This window comes from Schistocerca serialis, chromosome 1, assembly GCF_023864345.2.
Source record: "Schistocerca serialis cubense isolate TAMUIC-IGC-003099 chromosome 1, iqSchSeri2.2, whole genome shotgun sequence".
Taxonomy (NCBI): domain Eukaryota; kingdom Metazoa; phylum Arthropoda; class Insecta; order Orthoptera; family Acrididae; genus Schistocerca; species Schistocerca serialis.
In genome coordinates, this window is record NC_064638.1 from 946,621,036 (window position 1) to 946,636,976 (window position 15,941).

Below are 15,941 nucleotides of genomic sequence, written 5' to 3' on the forward strand. Positions count from 1 at the left end.
ACTGTTAAAAAGTTACAGCTGCTGATGCATGTACACTACTTGTCCATAGCTTTCCAACTAGTGCCAACTGAGGACTAGTAGTGCACAGGACACTTGCAGATGGATAAATTTTGTTCCTTAGCGCCTACTGGAATTATTACAGTGTTTGTGATTCTTCCTTTACTATGGCTACCCATAATATAGTGCATAAAATCATATTTTTCTATAACATGAAACTTCTCGTGTCTGGCAGGCGGGGTGCCACCTTCAACATATTATTTTACTAAAACTGTCACTGAGGTATTACTTTTCACTTCAATAACTTTATTTTCTCAAGAGCTGTCCCCTAATCCAGATAAAAAAAAAGTGCAACACCGTACACTATATATACACTTAGCCCTGTTGATTGAGTGTTGCACACAGTCATACTAACAGTAGTATTAATATACTATGAAACTAAGAGAAACATAGATGCATTTGTCAAAACTACAAACATGTTGAATTATAAATTTTCACTTACTGAAGCATGTCCCGAACTAGCTGGCTGACTGCTAGTTTGCTCAGAAACTTCTTGAGGCACTTTGTGGCCCATGCACTGAAGGACGGCGACTTGCAAGTTTCGACGCACTCGCACATTCAGGAAACAGTAGCCACCAAGAGCAAATGTAGAATGGACGACTACAGCAACTGACAGCATGTAGAACAGTAATGGAGAATTCTCATTAACAGCCATAACAGAGAGAACCCAAGCAACTCCCAAAAGTGGTAGAGCCACTACAGCTAGCCAGAGCAGCATCCTGCAACAACAATCAATGGTTATTCTACAACAGTTTTGTGGTATAACTAAGAAATTTTATTCCTCTTTTATTTATCTGGGAAGACATATATGGCAGACATAAACAATTTTATTATAAGAAATACTGATAGCAATCAGCAAAGCAATACTCTACCTGAAAAGACTCAACTCTTTAACAGAGTATACATTGTGGCATACATTTGTAACAAGCTAAATACATGCACTGGATCAGGACTCACGCCTAGATCTGTGCCTTTTGCAGGCAGTGTGCTACCAATTGTGACTGTGTGGGACCCAGTTTGAGACCCAGTTTGGCACACAATTTTAACCTCTTACAAATTTTCAGTGTCATAATTATTCATTCACACATCAAATTATGTGAACTTTAATGTTTGTGAAAACTGCTACACCTTGAATACCAACATGCTTTGTTGCAGGCAGATCATATTATTGTATCACTAATGTGCATTTGGAACCACTGGATAGAGGAGGATTGTACCCAGTACCATGCACTTACTAGATATGCATTGCCATTACCTCATCTACATGGTCATGACTGGACAACAACTTTGTATGCACTACTGGCTCAATAATGTAGCACTACAATGGGTTTGGCTTTATTGCATCAATGACGATACATGCTGTGGGCCGGATTGGTAGCCTGCATATCATTGCTGAACTGAATTCTGATGTTTCACCTAAGTCCCTCTTCAACCTTTTTTTAAGTATCTCCTGTCAACATCTTAAGATTGTTTGGTAACAAATAGCAGCTCCTTTGTCATTACGGCTTTTTGCTGTTAAAGTTAATCTTCTGTTAAATCTATAAAAGTTTGATTTATACCTTCTATAATGGTTGTGAATTTCCATGTTCCTGTTTGTGACCTTTGTGTGTTCTTTCACTTGCACAACTGTTTCTAGTATGTACACCACATTAACTATGAGAATACTGATTCTACTGAATAGGCATTTACCAGATGTTCCTCGTTTCAGTTTTGCTATGATCCTCGAGGCTCTCTCCTACAGTATGAAAACTGATTTCATATTAGTGTAACGCGTCCATCTCCACAGAACTGTTTCACAAGACAAGAAAGAGTATACTAATCCAAAATATACTGTTCTTGGGGTTTCAGAATTACAGTATTTTGAATGATTTTTATATCTTTTGTTGTGGCTACGTTGCCTCTTCACTTACTCTTCTCTTCCTCCTCAATTTTACAATCCTTCATATCTCATTTCTTATTAACTGAGTCAATGTTGCTACCCATTCATTGTGTTCACATTTATATGTTTTTTATTTATAGAAAGGTAGGTTAAAAAGTTTGCTTAACATAGTAATAAATGATAGTAGTTCACTAATGACTCAAAAAACGAAGAATACATTGGAAAATTTGTAAAACAGAGGTGATATCTGACTTTTTTAAAAGCTCAACAGATATAAGAAACAGGTTAAAGAAGGATAATGTGCCTAGATGCATAGAGCCAGTTTTACATCTGATTTGGTGGCCTCAACCGCATGGGTGGTCAACTGTAAGTGAAAAATGCCTAATAAGTGTGACACATTTATGTGTGTATGTTGTGTGTTTTTTGTGTGTGTTTGTTTTATTATGTTGCAGAAGTGGGAGCAATGTAATGCAGTAGTACAGTGATGAGAAGGTGGTTTGAAACAAAGCAGAACCCAGGGCCGCAGGGAATAAACAACTGCACAGTTGTCCACACCAGCATCAGCAGGCAGCTGCAATCAATAAAGAAACTTGATTGTTAAAGATGGAGGAGAATACTGTTAATTTACTTGGAAAATGGTTTTGAATGAAATTAACATAAGGCTTATGGTCAGTACAGTCTTAGCTACAGAGATGGGTAGTTCAGTTTTGGCTAAAGAGTAAATCATTTGGAAGTAGTGGTCAATTGGGAGTGGGCTGGAGGAATTGTGGCAGTGCACCAATGATTTGTTTAAGTCAACATTGCTCATCTGGTAAGTCTTCTGAGATGCGTGTCTCACTGATTATTAACGAACTGAAGTTTCAGCCTATCAGTGTAGTGCAGTATTAAGGCTTTTTTGTGAGAGAAGTTGTTTACATGGGTGCGTATTGGAAGCTGAGCATTGAGATTTGAGTCTGCCAAAGGTTAATTTGAGGATAACTTAATGTGATTTATTTCAGTAATACTGGATGCACTGCAACTGCTGTCAGCCTTATGTGTGTTGGAGGAAGTTTTTGATTTGTTTGGTGATATTTGGTCCAAAGTAATAAATGTAGCGTGCATCTAACAAGGTCACTATGTTGATTGAGTCATAACTTTTGTGTATATTGTGGTATAATTGTGGCTTTGGGGCAATGTGCGAGACTGTGGCTCCATTGCATGGGGAGGTAATTTTTTTGACAGACACTACAAGCAAGTGGGCAGAACGTTACATGGAAATAGCAGCTGGTGACTGATTTAGTCTGCAACTCTGATTTCAAGGTTTAATTTTGTCCTCATGGCAAGTAACCATGGAACCATTTGGCTGAGAAAATACAGTTGGCCCATTCATTTTGAATAGAAAGTTACGAGTGGCTTAAATTAGCATCTTTAGTTTGTGAGATATATTGGTCCAATGCCTGAAGTAACTCTGTAGCTTAGCTTGTTAAATGTTTGAGCTTAAGTGGCGATGACCTTTAGCGGTGAAAGAGAAATAAAACACTGTTGTTTAAAGAAAAAATTACATCCCAAATTAAAATAAATTGTAACCACCTACTCTCTGTCGACATAAAGAAAGGAAAATAAATGATTAAGGACAGCAGTAATTTTAAGAAAGAGAATATTATGAAAAGAAAAATCAGAGTGGTTTACAAAAAGAAATAATTTACAAATAAGGGTCTAAAAAGTAATATGAAGTAATTCTGATGGATAGAGCAGGAGTAATCTTAGTATGTTTGAACAGTTAAAGTAACAAAACATTCCGTACTGGTAGTAAAGGAAGATCTTATCAATGGTAAGTCTGGCAAGGGTTTATTGCTGATTTGTAAATACATTCATTGCTAACTTTAATGAGAAGGTTTGTACTCTTTAAATGAGAATATTTAACCTTGAATTGCTGTATGAACAATATCAGGGTTTTTTTTTTTTTACTAGGTATTCAGGTATCTCGTCCCAAGATGGGCTTTCTGTAGGAAACTAATATTATTTAGGCAACAGAGTCTTATTATACTGATGATGGAAAGTTGCATTAACAAATTACATTATTGTCAAATTATTATTTCATTTGTTTGGGTGATATGATTATACGAGAGGTATTCTGCACAGCATCTGGTCATAAGTGACTAGACTAGTTATGAGCAGATTAATTTTTCAGTCATATGTTCTTATCCTTGAATAGTTTTGCGAAGTTATCAAATGAACCATGTATGTGTTGTAAGCGCAATATGTGAGTAATTAACCTTGAAAGTTGAGCATAGAAAAGGCTGAAGTCAAAGTAACCACAGTCCTTGAAACAGTTGGACTGTAGGAGAGATCACATGACAAGATCCTGTGATCTGCTAAAAGAAAAGCAGTCAGTAAAGATTTAGCATTTCGCTCTTATGCAAACATTATGACGGCGCACTACATTTGTTGTTGGCATGGCTAACTGTTACGTGCAGCACTGTATGATTGCAGATGCCTCAAGTAACACAATATTTCAACTGAATAATTTTATCTCATCACAACATCTTGTAAAGCTCTATTACCTGTGATTAATGTTGGTTCTCTAGGGTGGGTGAATCAGAGCAATGTGAGTAATCCAAAACACAACAAGAGCTACCAATAATGTTTTGTGCTGAAACGCTACATCTGGTGTAGACAATTTGTTCGTTATATTATGCATTATTAAGGCCGAAGTTCTTGCGAAACGTAGTGTTTGTGATCCCATCAGTGAATACTGGTTGTACTACACTCAGTAGAAGTGTTGTCTGATGAAGATTTATGGCTATCATACTACAATACACATAGCTTGCTAATGTATAGTCTTCGTAGCTGTGTGTTATAATACTGATCCTATAACAAATAAAATGAAGAGTAGCATATATTCAGTTGACTCCTTAATAAGGCCAGTGACCAAAAGACATACATTGATATTTAGACAAATTTACAGAAGTCCAAGTACAGTGTTGCTCATATGGATAGCGATTCATTTGCTAATTCAAGAACAGGACAGTACAAAAGGTAAAATTACTCCAAACCGTCTATCAGAAAACACTATGTGTGCCGCCAAGGTTAACATGAAATTAATTTTGTCTATCTCGAAGACCCATATTACTGTTCTTGAGATACAGATTGACACAATATGTAGGTCATAAGCAACACATTGTATACACACAAGTATTAAATAGATTGGATATTTCAACATTGTCTGACAATAATTGTACAAAGTCTGAAATTCACCATCATAAAAACAAAGGAATTTATTTTTATTTCTACCCTAATACTTTAAAATTATTTTTATCCTTGATCTGTTTCTTTCAGATTATTTCATACTTCACATACCCAGTATCCTCTATTTTTGAACTGTCACTATTATAAAATTTTTCTTTCTTTTGTGAGTTTACCTTATGTGCTGCAAGAAGCATGTATTCCTTTCAGTGTGATGTTCTCTGGCAATTATCAATTTTTCTTTGCATAATCAAGTTTATCTAATAACTTAGTAAGCACAGCAAAATATGAATATTTCTTTTGTAGTAGCATAGTATTATGACATCTTATGAATGTACAAAAATTACCGTAAATTTCCAAATCCAAGAACATGGTCCTTCAAAGTAAATGCAGCACGAATAGAAAGCATCAAAATCCCCACGTTGCATGTGACAAAAACACAAATAGGTCCAATCTGACTCCATATAACAGATTCATACAGAGACAGCCAGCAACTGAAAATTTAAAAGTATTCACACAATCATTGTGGTACTATTGTCCTGATAACAAAGAACTATTTAATTAAGAAGTCAACAGCACTTCAATTTTGACAAAATTGAAAGACAAACAACAGAATTTAGCACTTGACGTAGATCAGATACTAATATTCCTATAGTTCAAGTAGATCAAATTTATAAAGGTAACTGTTACTCAATGCATGGACAGTACTCAATTATCACAGAATAAAATTTAATTAGTACACTAGAACACACATAAAAATAAGAGTAACTTAAACTGCAAGTTTCACAACACAAGCAATAACTACTTGGATGATGAAAATTTCAAGTTGTGATGGTCAAAAGTCTTTGAAAAAAATCACATTTTATAAGGAATTAAATTGTGAAAGAAGATAAATCAAAAGAATGTAGCATGGAGAAATCAAACCAAGAAAAATATTTTATTTAATATAAGAGATTGAAAGCTAAAGACCATCAAACATCTTTTATTGCTCGCTGTACCCAAATGTATTTTGAACAATTATTTTATAATGCTGGGATTCAACTCAATGGGACTTGCACAAAGTTCTTTGAAACACCAAAATGATATGATTCTATAATTACAACACTAGTAGCCTAGTCCGAAGAAGTGGATGTAAATATGGAACTATAACTAGAGCTGGGTAATTACAACAGCAAACGGTGAGCTACTGAAGGAGGAGATGGGCTAGCACCACAACAGGATGACCATAAACAGCGAGGGCACGGCAGAGACCACAGATACACAATGGTATTGTGGCCATACCTGCCATAAGCCCATGCGATGTAGGAAGTCCATCACCTGCCTGTTACTGTATATGGGCTAACACAGCAGAGAATGCATGGTACGTGCTACCTCCACTATTCAACAGATTGTGCACAATTAGTTTCACTTGGGCTTGGATTCAATATGAATATATATTGGGTACTGATGTCTGTCAATGTGAATACATTTCTTACTGATTTCTGGTAGTTTATGCTTCAGACTCTCATAATGCTTATGATAACAAACAGTATGAATGTTTAGGAAGTGCAGACCACTTGATTACCCCTGTTGAGTACTCTGTTCACGTTAATGAACATGATAGCTCACTAGAAAATATACAAGAAAATCTAGGGCACCATGTACAAAACTGTCTCACCAAGGAACAATAAAAACATATAACTAAGACAGTAAATAGCTTCCCATGTCACCAGTGACTACTACAATCCAAGCTTTCTGATACCTTCATTAATACACCACAAAATTTTGACATAACAATAACTTCGGGAGCCATATAGAACCCATCTCTGAACTGTGCAGGGTTCATTAGTATCTGAGTAGATGATTAACTGTACTGATATAAGAATTTTGTTTTCATTCTTTGCACACCCTTGTTTCCTAAATTTTGTTCTTTAACATCTAATTTTTCTCTCATGACTTCAGGCGACATGCTCCCTTAATCTTCTTCCCCACTTTCTACAGCTAGACCTCAACATCTCTGGTTTGTAAAGGTCATGACAGATTAAAGCTCTAGGCTAGATCATGACTCAAACTGCAGAACTGTTGCCTTTTGGAGAGTATTGTTCTTATTGATTGAGTTATTCAGGCATAACTCACGACACAGCATCACAGCTTCGATTCTGCAAATGTATCTACACAATGTTTCAAAGACTTTGCATCAAATGTCTAGGACTGATATATCACATTATGAAGAACAACTTTTGTAAGAAGCAAAATGTTTGCTGATGCTTCCTGGTGACACTAGGCATCCTTTAGTATTTATCAGTACTGGGAAGATCAGATTTCACCGAACTAGCATGGTCTGTTAACCAGATGCGCTGCATATTACCGGTTACCCCAGTACATTGATAGCAATATCCAACAGGAAATCCTTAAGAATGAGTGTCTCTAAGCAGTGAAAGACATTTTAGAAGTGAATCAGAAACTTTAATCTTGCTGAGCCTGCCCTCTCTCAAATCGAACAGATGACTGGATTATAGGCACAAAAGTTTCACAAAAGAGCAGTGACAATATCAGGACTTAAGACATTATATCCTGTGTACAGTGTTTTGATGTATGACCCTCTCATAGGCTGCAACCTCCAGCAAATTAAGTGACTTGAAGAATAAAACCCACTTCAGATAAGATTTTGTCAACACTAATTACTGTTTAAGGCTGTCTGTTCCTACCTCCAAGCTGCGACCCAACACCAATAAAATTTCCTCATGATGACTGGCATCAAGGAAAGAATGGAGCTCACTGTTGCAGAAATGCGTACAATGTAATTGTCTCCAATATCATTCACTCATGAAAGTTTCTCTTATTCATACTAGAGACTTGCTATCAATATAAAAGGCAGTTTGCATTACTAAACACAATGCACTGCAGTACAGAGATAAAAGTTAACAAAGAAAACATGTCTGTAATAAACATTACAATTTGAGTTTGTATGCCTTAATAGTACAGTAAACCAGTACATCAAAAACACAAGAATTCTCAAGATACTGTCAATGTCCATGTGAAAAATGCTTATTGCCCAATACAAAGAGCTATCCTGGCTAAAATAGTTCCTCTGACATGGTCATAACTCATTTCTTTGCCAATTATTGCTTAACTGACCTTGTGGTCAGAATCTCTTGGCACTGCCGCTGACAAGAAATTACCCCCTGCCATTCCATTTATAAGTGAAGTAAACCCAGCAGTCAAATTTCCATGTCTTATAGTCTGCTACAGCTATTTTATCAATTAAGAAATCACAACTGTGCAGACAACTATAAAGGAAAGTAATAAATTAATAGGTAAGCTGTCATCAAACCCAAGTTTTGTCTGAACACCACAGTTCTTTGGCAGGCATGGTCCTATTGGAGGTTGTGTGCCATTAACTTCCTGCAATCTTCCATACTGACTTACCCAGCCAGTCATAAAGGCAAATTGTTTAGTACTACCAATATGCATGCCTGACAGGTAAACATGGAAACACTATCCTAGTTTTTAGAAATATTAGTTCCTTCCTTGAGAAGATACAGGGTGACAATTATTGAACTATATGAAATAAAATTGTCATAACTTCTGAACAGTTTGTGTTAGACCATTCAAACTGCAAGGTTGCCTGTGAGGCATGACGGTAATTAATATGCACAGACATGGTTTGGTTTAGTGACAAAGTCCACTTTCATTTGGATGGGTTTGTCAATAAACAAAACTGGCACATGTGGGGGCTTGTGAATCTGCATTTCATGATCGAGAAGTCTCCCCACCCTCAATGGTTTGCAATGTACAGTCATGGAATAAGTGGTGCGATATTCCTTGATGGAATTGCGACTACCAATCGATACATGAATGTTTTGGAAGATGATTTCATCCGCATTATCCAAAGTGACCCTGACTTCAACAAGATGTGGTTCATACAAGACGGAGCTCGACCCCATCGAAGCAGGAGTGTGTCTGTTGCCCCGGAGTAGCCTTTGCGGACCGCGTTCTGTCTCTGAGGTACACAGATACACAGAGGCCATTGGCATGGGCCTCAGCTGGCTGCCATATTCTCTGGATCTGAACCCATACAACTCCTTTTTGTGGGTCTATATTAAAGACAAGGTGTACAGCAATAACCCCAAAACCATTGCTGAGTTGAAAATAGACATTCAGAAGATCATCAACAGCATCGATGTTCCAGCACTTCAGTGGATTACACAGAATTTCGCTATTAATCTGCGCCACATCATTGCCAATGATGGCAGGCATTTTGAACATGTCATAACTTAAATCCAAATATCTGTAAGAATTTCACATGTTGAATAAAGTGCGTGCACGTTGTAGTTTGTAACTAACTTACGTTTTTTTTTTTTTTTTTTTTTTTTTTCCCCCTATAGTTCAATAATTGGTACCTTATAAGTTGGGGTCAAGTCACCCAGACTCCAAGGATGAGGGGGCCAACTGTTAATTTTGGGTCTCAACCTTGAATCTGAGTGAAATGCCTTTCTTTTTAAACTCTCCCAACATATCCTCCTCTCTTCCCTGGGGAAGGAACTAACACTTCTGAAAGCTAGGGTAATATAGTCACTTTTACTTCTATACATGTCTACTGACATTACTCAACATTTTGCATTCTGAAGGTAAGAACTGGCCAGAAACTCTGTTTCATAATTTATTGGTTTTCTCAACTGAATTTTCCCTTGATACAAGTAGCTATAGATACAGGTATGCACATATCCAATCTAAGTTGTGAGATTAGGTTACATATATACAACACAAATACTCAGTTAAGATGTGAAGTATCAGTCTCAAAATGGCAGGAACATACAAGTATAAAAGTTCATCTTCATTACCTTGTGATTCCCCATCAAATTTCTGTAATTAGATTCAAGTAACAACAGTAATTATTTGAATAGATTTATTAAGTTTTGTGTGAAGACAGCAAATGTTAAAGAGGCAGTAAATACTCACAAATAAATATTTCCATACTGATCAGCTCTTACACCAATCGATAACCCAACAATAACAGCTGGTAATCCATAACCAATGCTATAATAAAATCGCATTTGCCCATGATTTACATCACGCATCTCAGTGAGCATTCGATATAAATGCAGTGAGTCTACTAATGTCCAGCTAAAAGCAGTCAGCCACAGGTAATGTAGTGACATTGCAATCAATTTACAGGGCACCTGAAAACAACAAGTGTGAAAAATTATAAGAACAATGATTTGGTGTTCCAAGTATTTAATTTATTATACGAGAATTACTTTTTATAATCTTAATTTGAAAAGCCCCCCCCCCCCCCCCTCCCGCCCCATTGCCTACATTAAACTTAGTCTTTACACTTCAAGATCTTTCAATACAAAAGCAGTTCAAAACCACTCAGGGTTCCCTCTTATATTTTGATTACATTATTTTTATGCTAGAAAAATGCAAAAACTGTACAGAAAGAAATTTACATACTGACCTCTTTCTGCACTATGGTTCGGCGTGCTTTTAATGCTACAAAGAATAAAAGTTCTGCCAAAAACACACAAAGTATCAAATTTTGATGAATTGAGTTGGAATTTGTTGCCACACCACGAAGTAGGGATAATGTAATTAATGACACAAGAAGAATCATTAAAGAAAGGCAGAACCCCGTATAAGTTGCAATATCTTCTCCAATAGATGGTTCAGGTACGTACTGCAAAAAAAGAAAAAACTTAAATGGAAACACGTACAATAACAGTGGTACAATGAAACACAACTAGCATACAATGCCAATTATTTTAAAAAAGTAAGACCACTGTTTAGACAATCAGCTAGTCCTTTAACATCATATTTTATTCTCTGTGTAAAAGTATAAGCCACTAGCATTAATTTTTTATTAAAAATAATAGATGTATTCGGGCCTTGAACATTACATTTGGATATTGTTAGGGGTTATGATAATTCTTATGAGTTGCAGAGTCTTCACAAAGGTATAGTGTTGTGGCTGGCAGGAATCATGTTCCAGAATAAAATACAGGTACACATCATTCTTAATAGGATCTTAACAATGTAAGATTATTTCGAAAGTTGACACAAAGAACCTGGACCTTAACACAATAAGTAGAAAAGTTCATTGATAAAATCTTAATTTATGTTTATACTTTCAGCTACCTTCATTCTGGTTGCAGCAACAGTGGCGTAACTAGGATGCGGCAGCTGGAACATGTGTCCTGGACACAATTTTCCGTGGCACAGATTTGTGACAGGTGGAATCAATGAGGAAGGGTAAAAGAAAAGAAGATGGAGAGATAGAAAGAGAAGGAGGAGGAGGAGGAGGAGGAGGAGGAGGAGGAAAGAAATGGACAGGTTGTCACTTAAATGTGAGGGGGATAAGATGAGTGAAAGAAAATCATGCAGTTCAGATTGGACTATACTGACGAACAAACTCACGTCTCCCACGTACGGAGACACTTGTTTCTGGTTTTTAATTTCTAGATGGAGCTACCCTTAGTGCACCAAATGAGCCAAGGTAACAAAAGTATAAAGAGTATATCTGCATTTGTTATTTTGTTAATTACAGATTTGCACTGGTTGGCAATGAAGCAATGAAAAATTTATCACAACATTGTTACACGTAATGTGACTTTGACTGTATGTTACTCAGTGCTTTGAATTGTGCCATACAAAAACCAATTATTGCAATATGTACCTTTTACACCATTTTAAAGTAATGTTGAGATCGATAAACAAATAAACAGAATAAGTAGCAAACTGAATTCAATGGGTAAAAAGAAGAAGAAGAAGAAGAAGAAGAGAGGGAGATGTCAGCAGGAAGCAAGTGGGGGCAAATCTGAAGTCAGTCTGGGTGTCAGTTACTGTTGTTACGCCACTGCATAGCAACCAATATTCTATGGAATGAAGTTTGTGTACAGTCTTATATTGCAGGTGCCATCTTTAATTTTTAGTTTGTCTACTATCCCCACAGCTGTAGCTGAACAGAGACTCAGTTTCAAAGGTGGAGATGGATTGCAAAATTTTATGTCATTTAGCAAAAAAAGTGCCCTATGTATGACTTGAGCAACTCAGCTCTTAAATCACTGTACATCTTTGACGATATGTTCTTCATGTAAGTACTATTTGTTTTACACTTGTTTATATTAATGTAAACTTTTATTAGATAAGATATTTAATCTGACATTCATTTTAGGTAATTACCTTACCTTCTGATGAGGTCACCCTTAGAGGTGACGAAACCTGGTCAAAGTATAGAGAAAACCTATGCAACCGGTTGGCAGATTTTTACATATTTTTCAAAAAAAAGTAAAAGAAAATAATTCCTCACATTCAAAAATGGTCGAGACGATGATATTAGTGCACTTTCAGTGAGGAAAAAAGTTACAATGATGGTTTTCACATATTTATTTCTTGTAGAATATTGACATGCATGCAGGAAACTGCTCAATAGAAGGAGTAGTCACACAGTTTTAATTTTCACTTTGAAAAAAATAATTATGTAATTAATTTTTTGTTTGTTTGCAGATACACATCTGCTATCCCGGAGCACAACTAAATTCCCATACAGTAGTACTTTAGTATGCTGCTAGAGGAGGCAAAACAAAAGGTGCAGCTCACTAAAATGTAGAGTATTGTGTGTAATTCATTCTCTGCGTTTGAAGGAAAACAACGCACAACTAATCATGCTGAGCTGATAGAAGTCTACAGCAACAATGTACCATCATGTGATACAGTGATATGGTGGCGGAGAAGGTTCCAGTGGTCAAACAAGTATGAAAGATGAAGAACAAAGTGGCAGACTATCTCTTTGTGAACAACCAGGAATCCCAAGAGAAGTGAAGGTCTTGGTACTTGAAGACTGGCGCATGACAATTGAAGCGATAGTGGAAAAAATTAAAATCAGTCTTCAATATGTTGCACGATGTTTTCAACATGACAGAGATCATCACCTGCTGTGTTCAATGACAACTCAAACTCATTCAAAAAGAATGTCGAACTGGGGCAGCTGTGGAAATGTTGCAGCTGTGTTATGTCAATTCAGAAGACACCTTTAGCTGCCTAATCACAAGTGAAAAGTGCTGGATGTGTTGTTATATTATGGTACTAAGGCAAATAAGCTAAGCAAGCAGTGGAAACATTGGTCCACCATCGCCAAAAAAGGCAAATATTCAACTATAATCAGGCACAGAGATGCGGAGTTTTTTTTTAGTGGGGGGGGGGGGGGGGGGTCAACTGCCATGGTGTGGTGCTAACATATTTTACTTGTAATATGCAAAGCGTTCAGAAACTCACTAGTAAAATCTCCTGAGAGATTGTCAAGCCAAAGCAACATCCACAGCTGTTACAGGAAGCATTTTTTACTCCTTGAAAATGCTCCAGCTCATTCTGCACATGATGCTGTCACTCATATTCCTTCTTTGGTTTATCAAATTTTTCTTCTCTTTCTCTTTCCTTGGATGAAGAAGAAATCACTGCATTGTAGGCATTTTGAGGATTACTCTCCTTAAACAGCATTCACTGAGTTCTTTCTCTTTCTTTAAATGAAAAAGAAACTATTGCATGTTTAGTGGACTGTGGGTGAAAATGATCACAACCAGTTGGTGGGGGCCGTCTTCTTGTGTGTCCAGATGGACTCGGTCCCCAGCTGCACTATCAAAGGGGCTTTTTGATGGGTTGGGAGTGATGATGTGGGTAGCTGTAGAAACAAAAACCGTGAACATAAGCAGTTCTCCATTAATTCATTCAACTTGGACAGTCATTCAGGTGCATCCTCATCTCTGGTATGGTTTAGTGTCCCCTTGTAATATTCACTTTTGAAGCAGGTGGCAAGGCAGCGCAGCATGTGATGCACAGCTGAGAAGGCAGCACACTCAGCTGGTGAATCTGGCACAGTGGGACCTGAGCTGACAGCAGTCAGTGACCGATGCCCATCTGTAGTCATGTGGCAGTGTGTCAAACTGTAGAAACTTCCTGGATGACGGTCAACATTCCAGTATGTTAGTATGCAGAAGCAGTGGTATGGAAGCAGAGCCTTGTGTAGCTCAGATGGTAGAGCACTTGCCTGTGAAAGGCAAAGGTCCCGAGATCGAGTCTCTGTCCGGCACACAGTTTTAATCTACCAGGAAGTTTCATATCAGCACACACACTGCTGCAGAGTGAAAATCTCATTCCAAAAAACTTCTTCTCCGAAGAATAATGCTGGTTACGAGAATTTATAAGACTCTCTCTCTATTTTTGAAATAATTTAGTAGTCGAAGAATACTTTTAACTCATAGTATATTTCAACTTCCACAGAGAACAAATTCAATATTTCCCACATATAAATATTTAAACTCATGCAAGTCAACCGACTTATCTCACGTCAAATCCGATTAAATACATTTGCAAGCAGTGTATTTCTTTACAACCACATAATTTATGAACATGTCTTGCTTCTAGTAAGTCCAACACGTGAAGTACAAGTAACAATTTTTCAACTGTTCTTCTTTTTTCTCTTTATAATAATCAACAATATAAAACACCATAAAATACATAAACACTCCTTGTTCTTCCAATATGACTTCCACGGCACGAGCAGCAAACACTTGTTGATGCCATTTGACCGTCGCATCTACTTTGTGCTCGTGACTCCTTTCCAGCCTGCGCACACAAACATGGGTCGCGCAGTATGTACATTCTCTCATACTTATTTTTAAAATATCATGGTAGAAGGACGAATGGTCCTAGAATTTATGCAGAATTTCTCAAATCACTACATGTCCCTCCTCTCACTACATGTCCCTCCTCTCAGTTCGAACATGAAATATTTTATACATAATCATTATGTACATTAATATTACATATTACAACAATTCACATTTCAAAAGTATGCATCCCACATTTTTTTTTATTAACCATGCATAACCCTTTTATTTACTATTTAGTTTTTCTTTTTTCATTTTACTTTTATTATAAAACAGGAGTACTTCACTCAATGTTGGAGTCAATTCTTTTATATCTAGGAGTCGTGAGGCCTAAACCTTTGGGTTTCCAACCATACGCTACAGGTGTTCATGACACTTTAGTATTTTACTTTTTATTCTAATTCTTTGTACTGCTTCTTTAGTACGTAATAGTCTCATTAATTATAGACTGTTTGTAGTCTAGAGGAACTCTGGGCAAATGAACGTGTTCTTTTCGACCCTCGTAAACTCACATAAATCATAATAATGCTAGCGGAATATAGAATTCAAACTTACCAGAAAAATTCCCATAAAAATGTGTGACTTCTGTCACAATACTGTTCCTTTCCCCTAAGATCAGTACCTATACCTTACATGTGGGTTGACCGTATGAGTGCACTTCCTCCGTACATTCTGGTAGGTATGCCCCTTTATAACAAATCCCTATTCTTCAGGCCACAGGTCATCCTATCTCCATGTAGGTATGCCTGGCCTATATCCTTAGCCAATGTCGGGTACAGCCCCCTTATCCCTTATGAATAGGCCTCATGGTTCATTGCCCTATTATACATCTTCATGTATACTATACTTAAATATTCCCTGGTAAAAATAAAAATCTATTTAACACTTCACACTCACTTCTCAATAATTCATTTAATACCCTACAGTCCTTCTCTACTTTTCAACTTCTGTCATCTTTAGTAGATACTATGTCTACTCATATTATTCAACTCACAGTAGATAATATGTCTATACCTAATGATCAAGTCCCGCTATTCTATGACACATCACTCCATCAGAGTATTTGCTACACTGACTTTACTTAATTAAGCTCCAAAATTAACTCCAATCTGGCTTGTGTTCTCCTTCATTGCTCA

General features: G+C 36.8%; 1 protein-coding gene across 1 annotated transcript in view; it reads right to left on the bottom strand.

The window, feature by feature from the left end:
• The window catches only part of LOC126412603 (protocadherin-like wing polarity protein stan), a 345,349-nt gene that overhangs the window by 78,754 nt on the left and 250,654 nt on the right, over positions 1 to 15,941 (bottom strand). Inside the window, exons 34-37 of the mRNA XM_050082273.1 lie at positions 10,602 to 10,820; positions 10,103 to 10,323; positions 5,509 to 5,655; positions 500 to 776 (exon numbers count right to left, since the gene is read on the bottom strand). Coding sequence (XP_049938230.1) covers positions 500 to 776; positions 5,509 to 5,655; positions 10,103 to 10,323; positions 10,602 to 10,820 — 864 coding nt within the window. The remainder of the gene's footprint in view (positions 1 to 499; positions 777 to 5,508; positions 5,656 to 10,102; positions 10,324 to 10,601; positions 10,821 to 15,941) is intronic.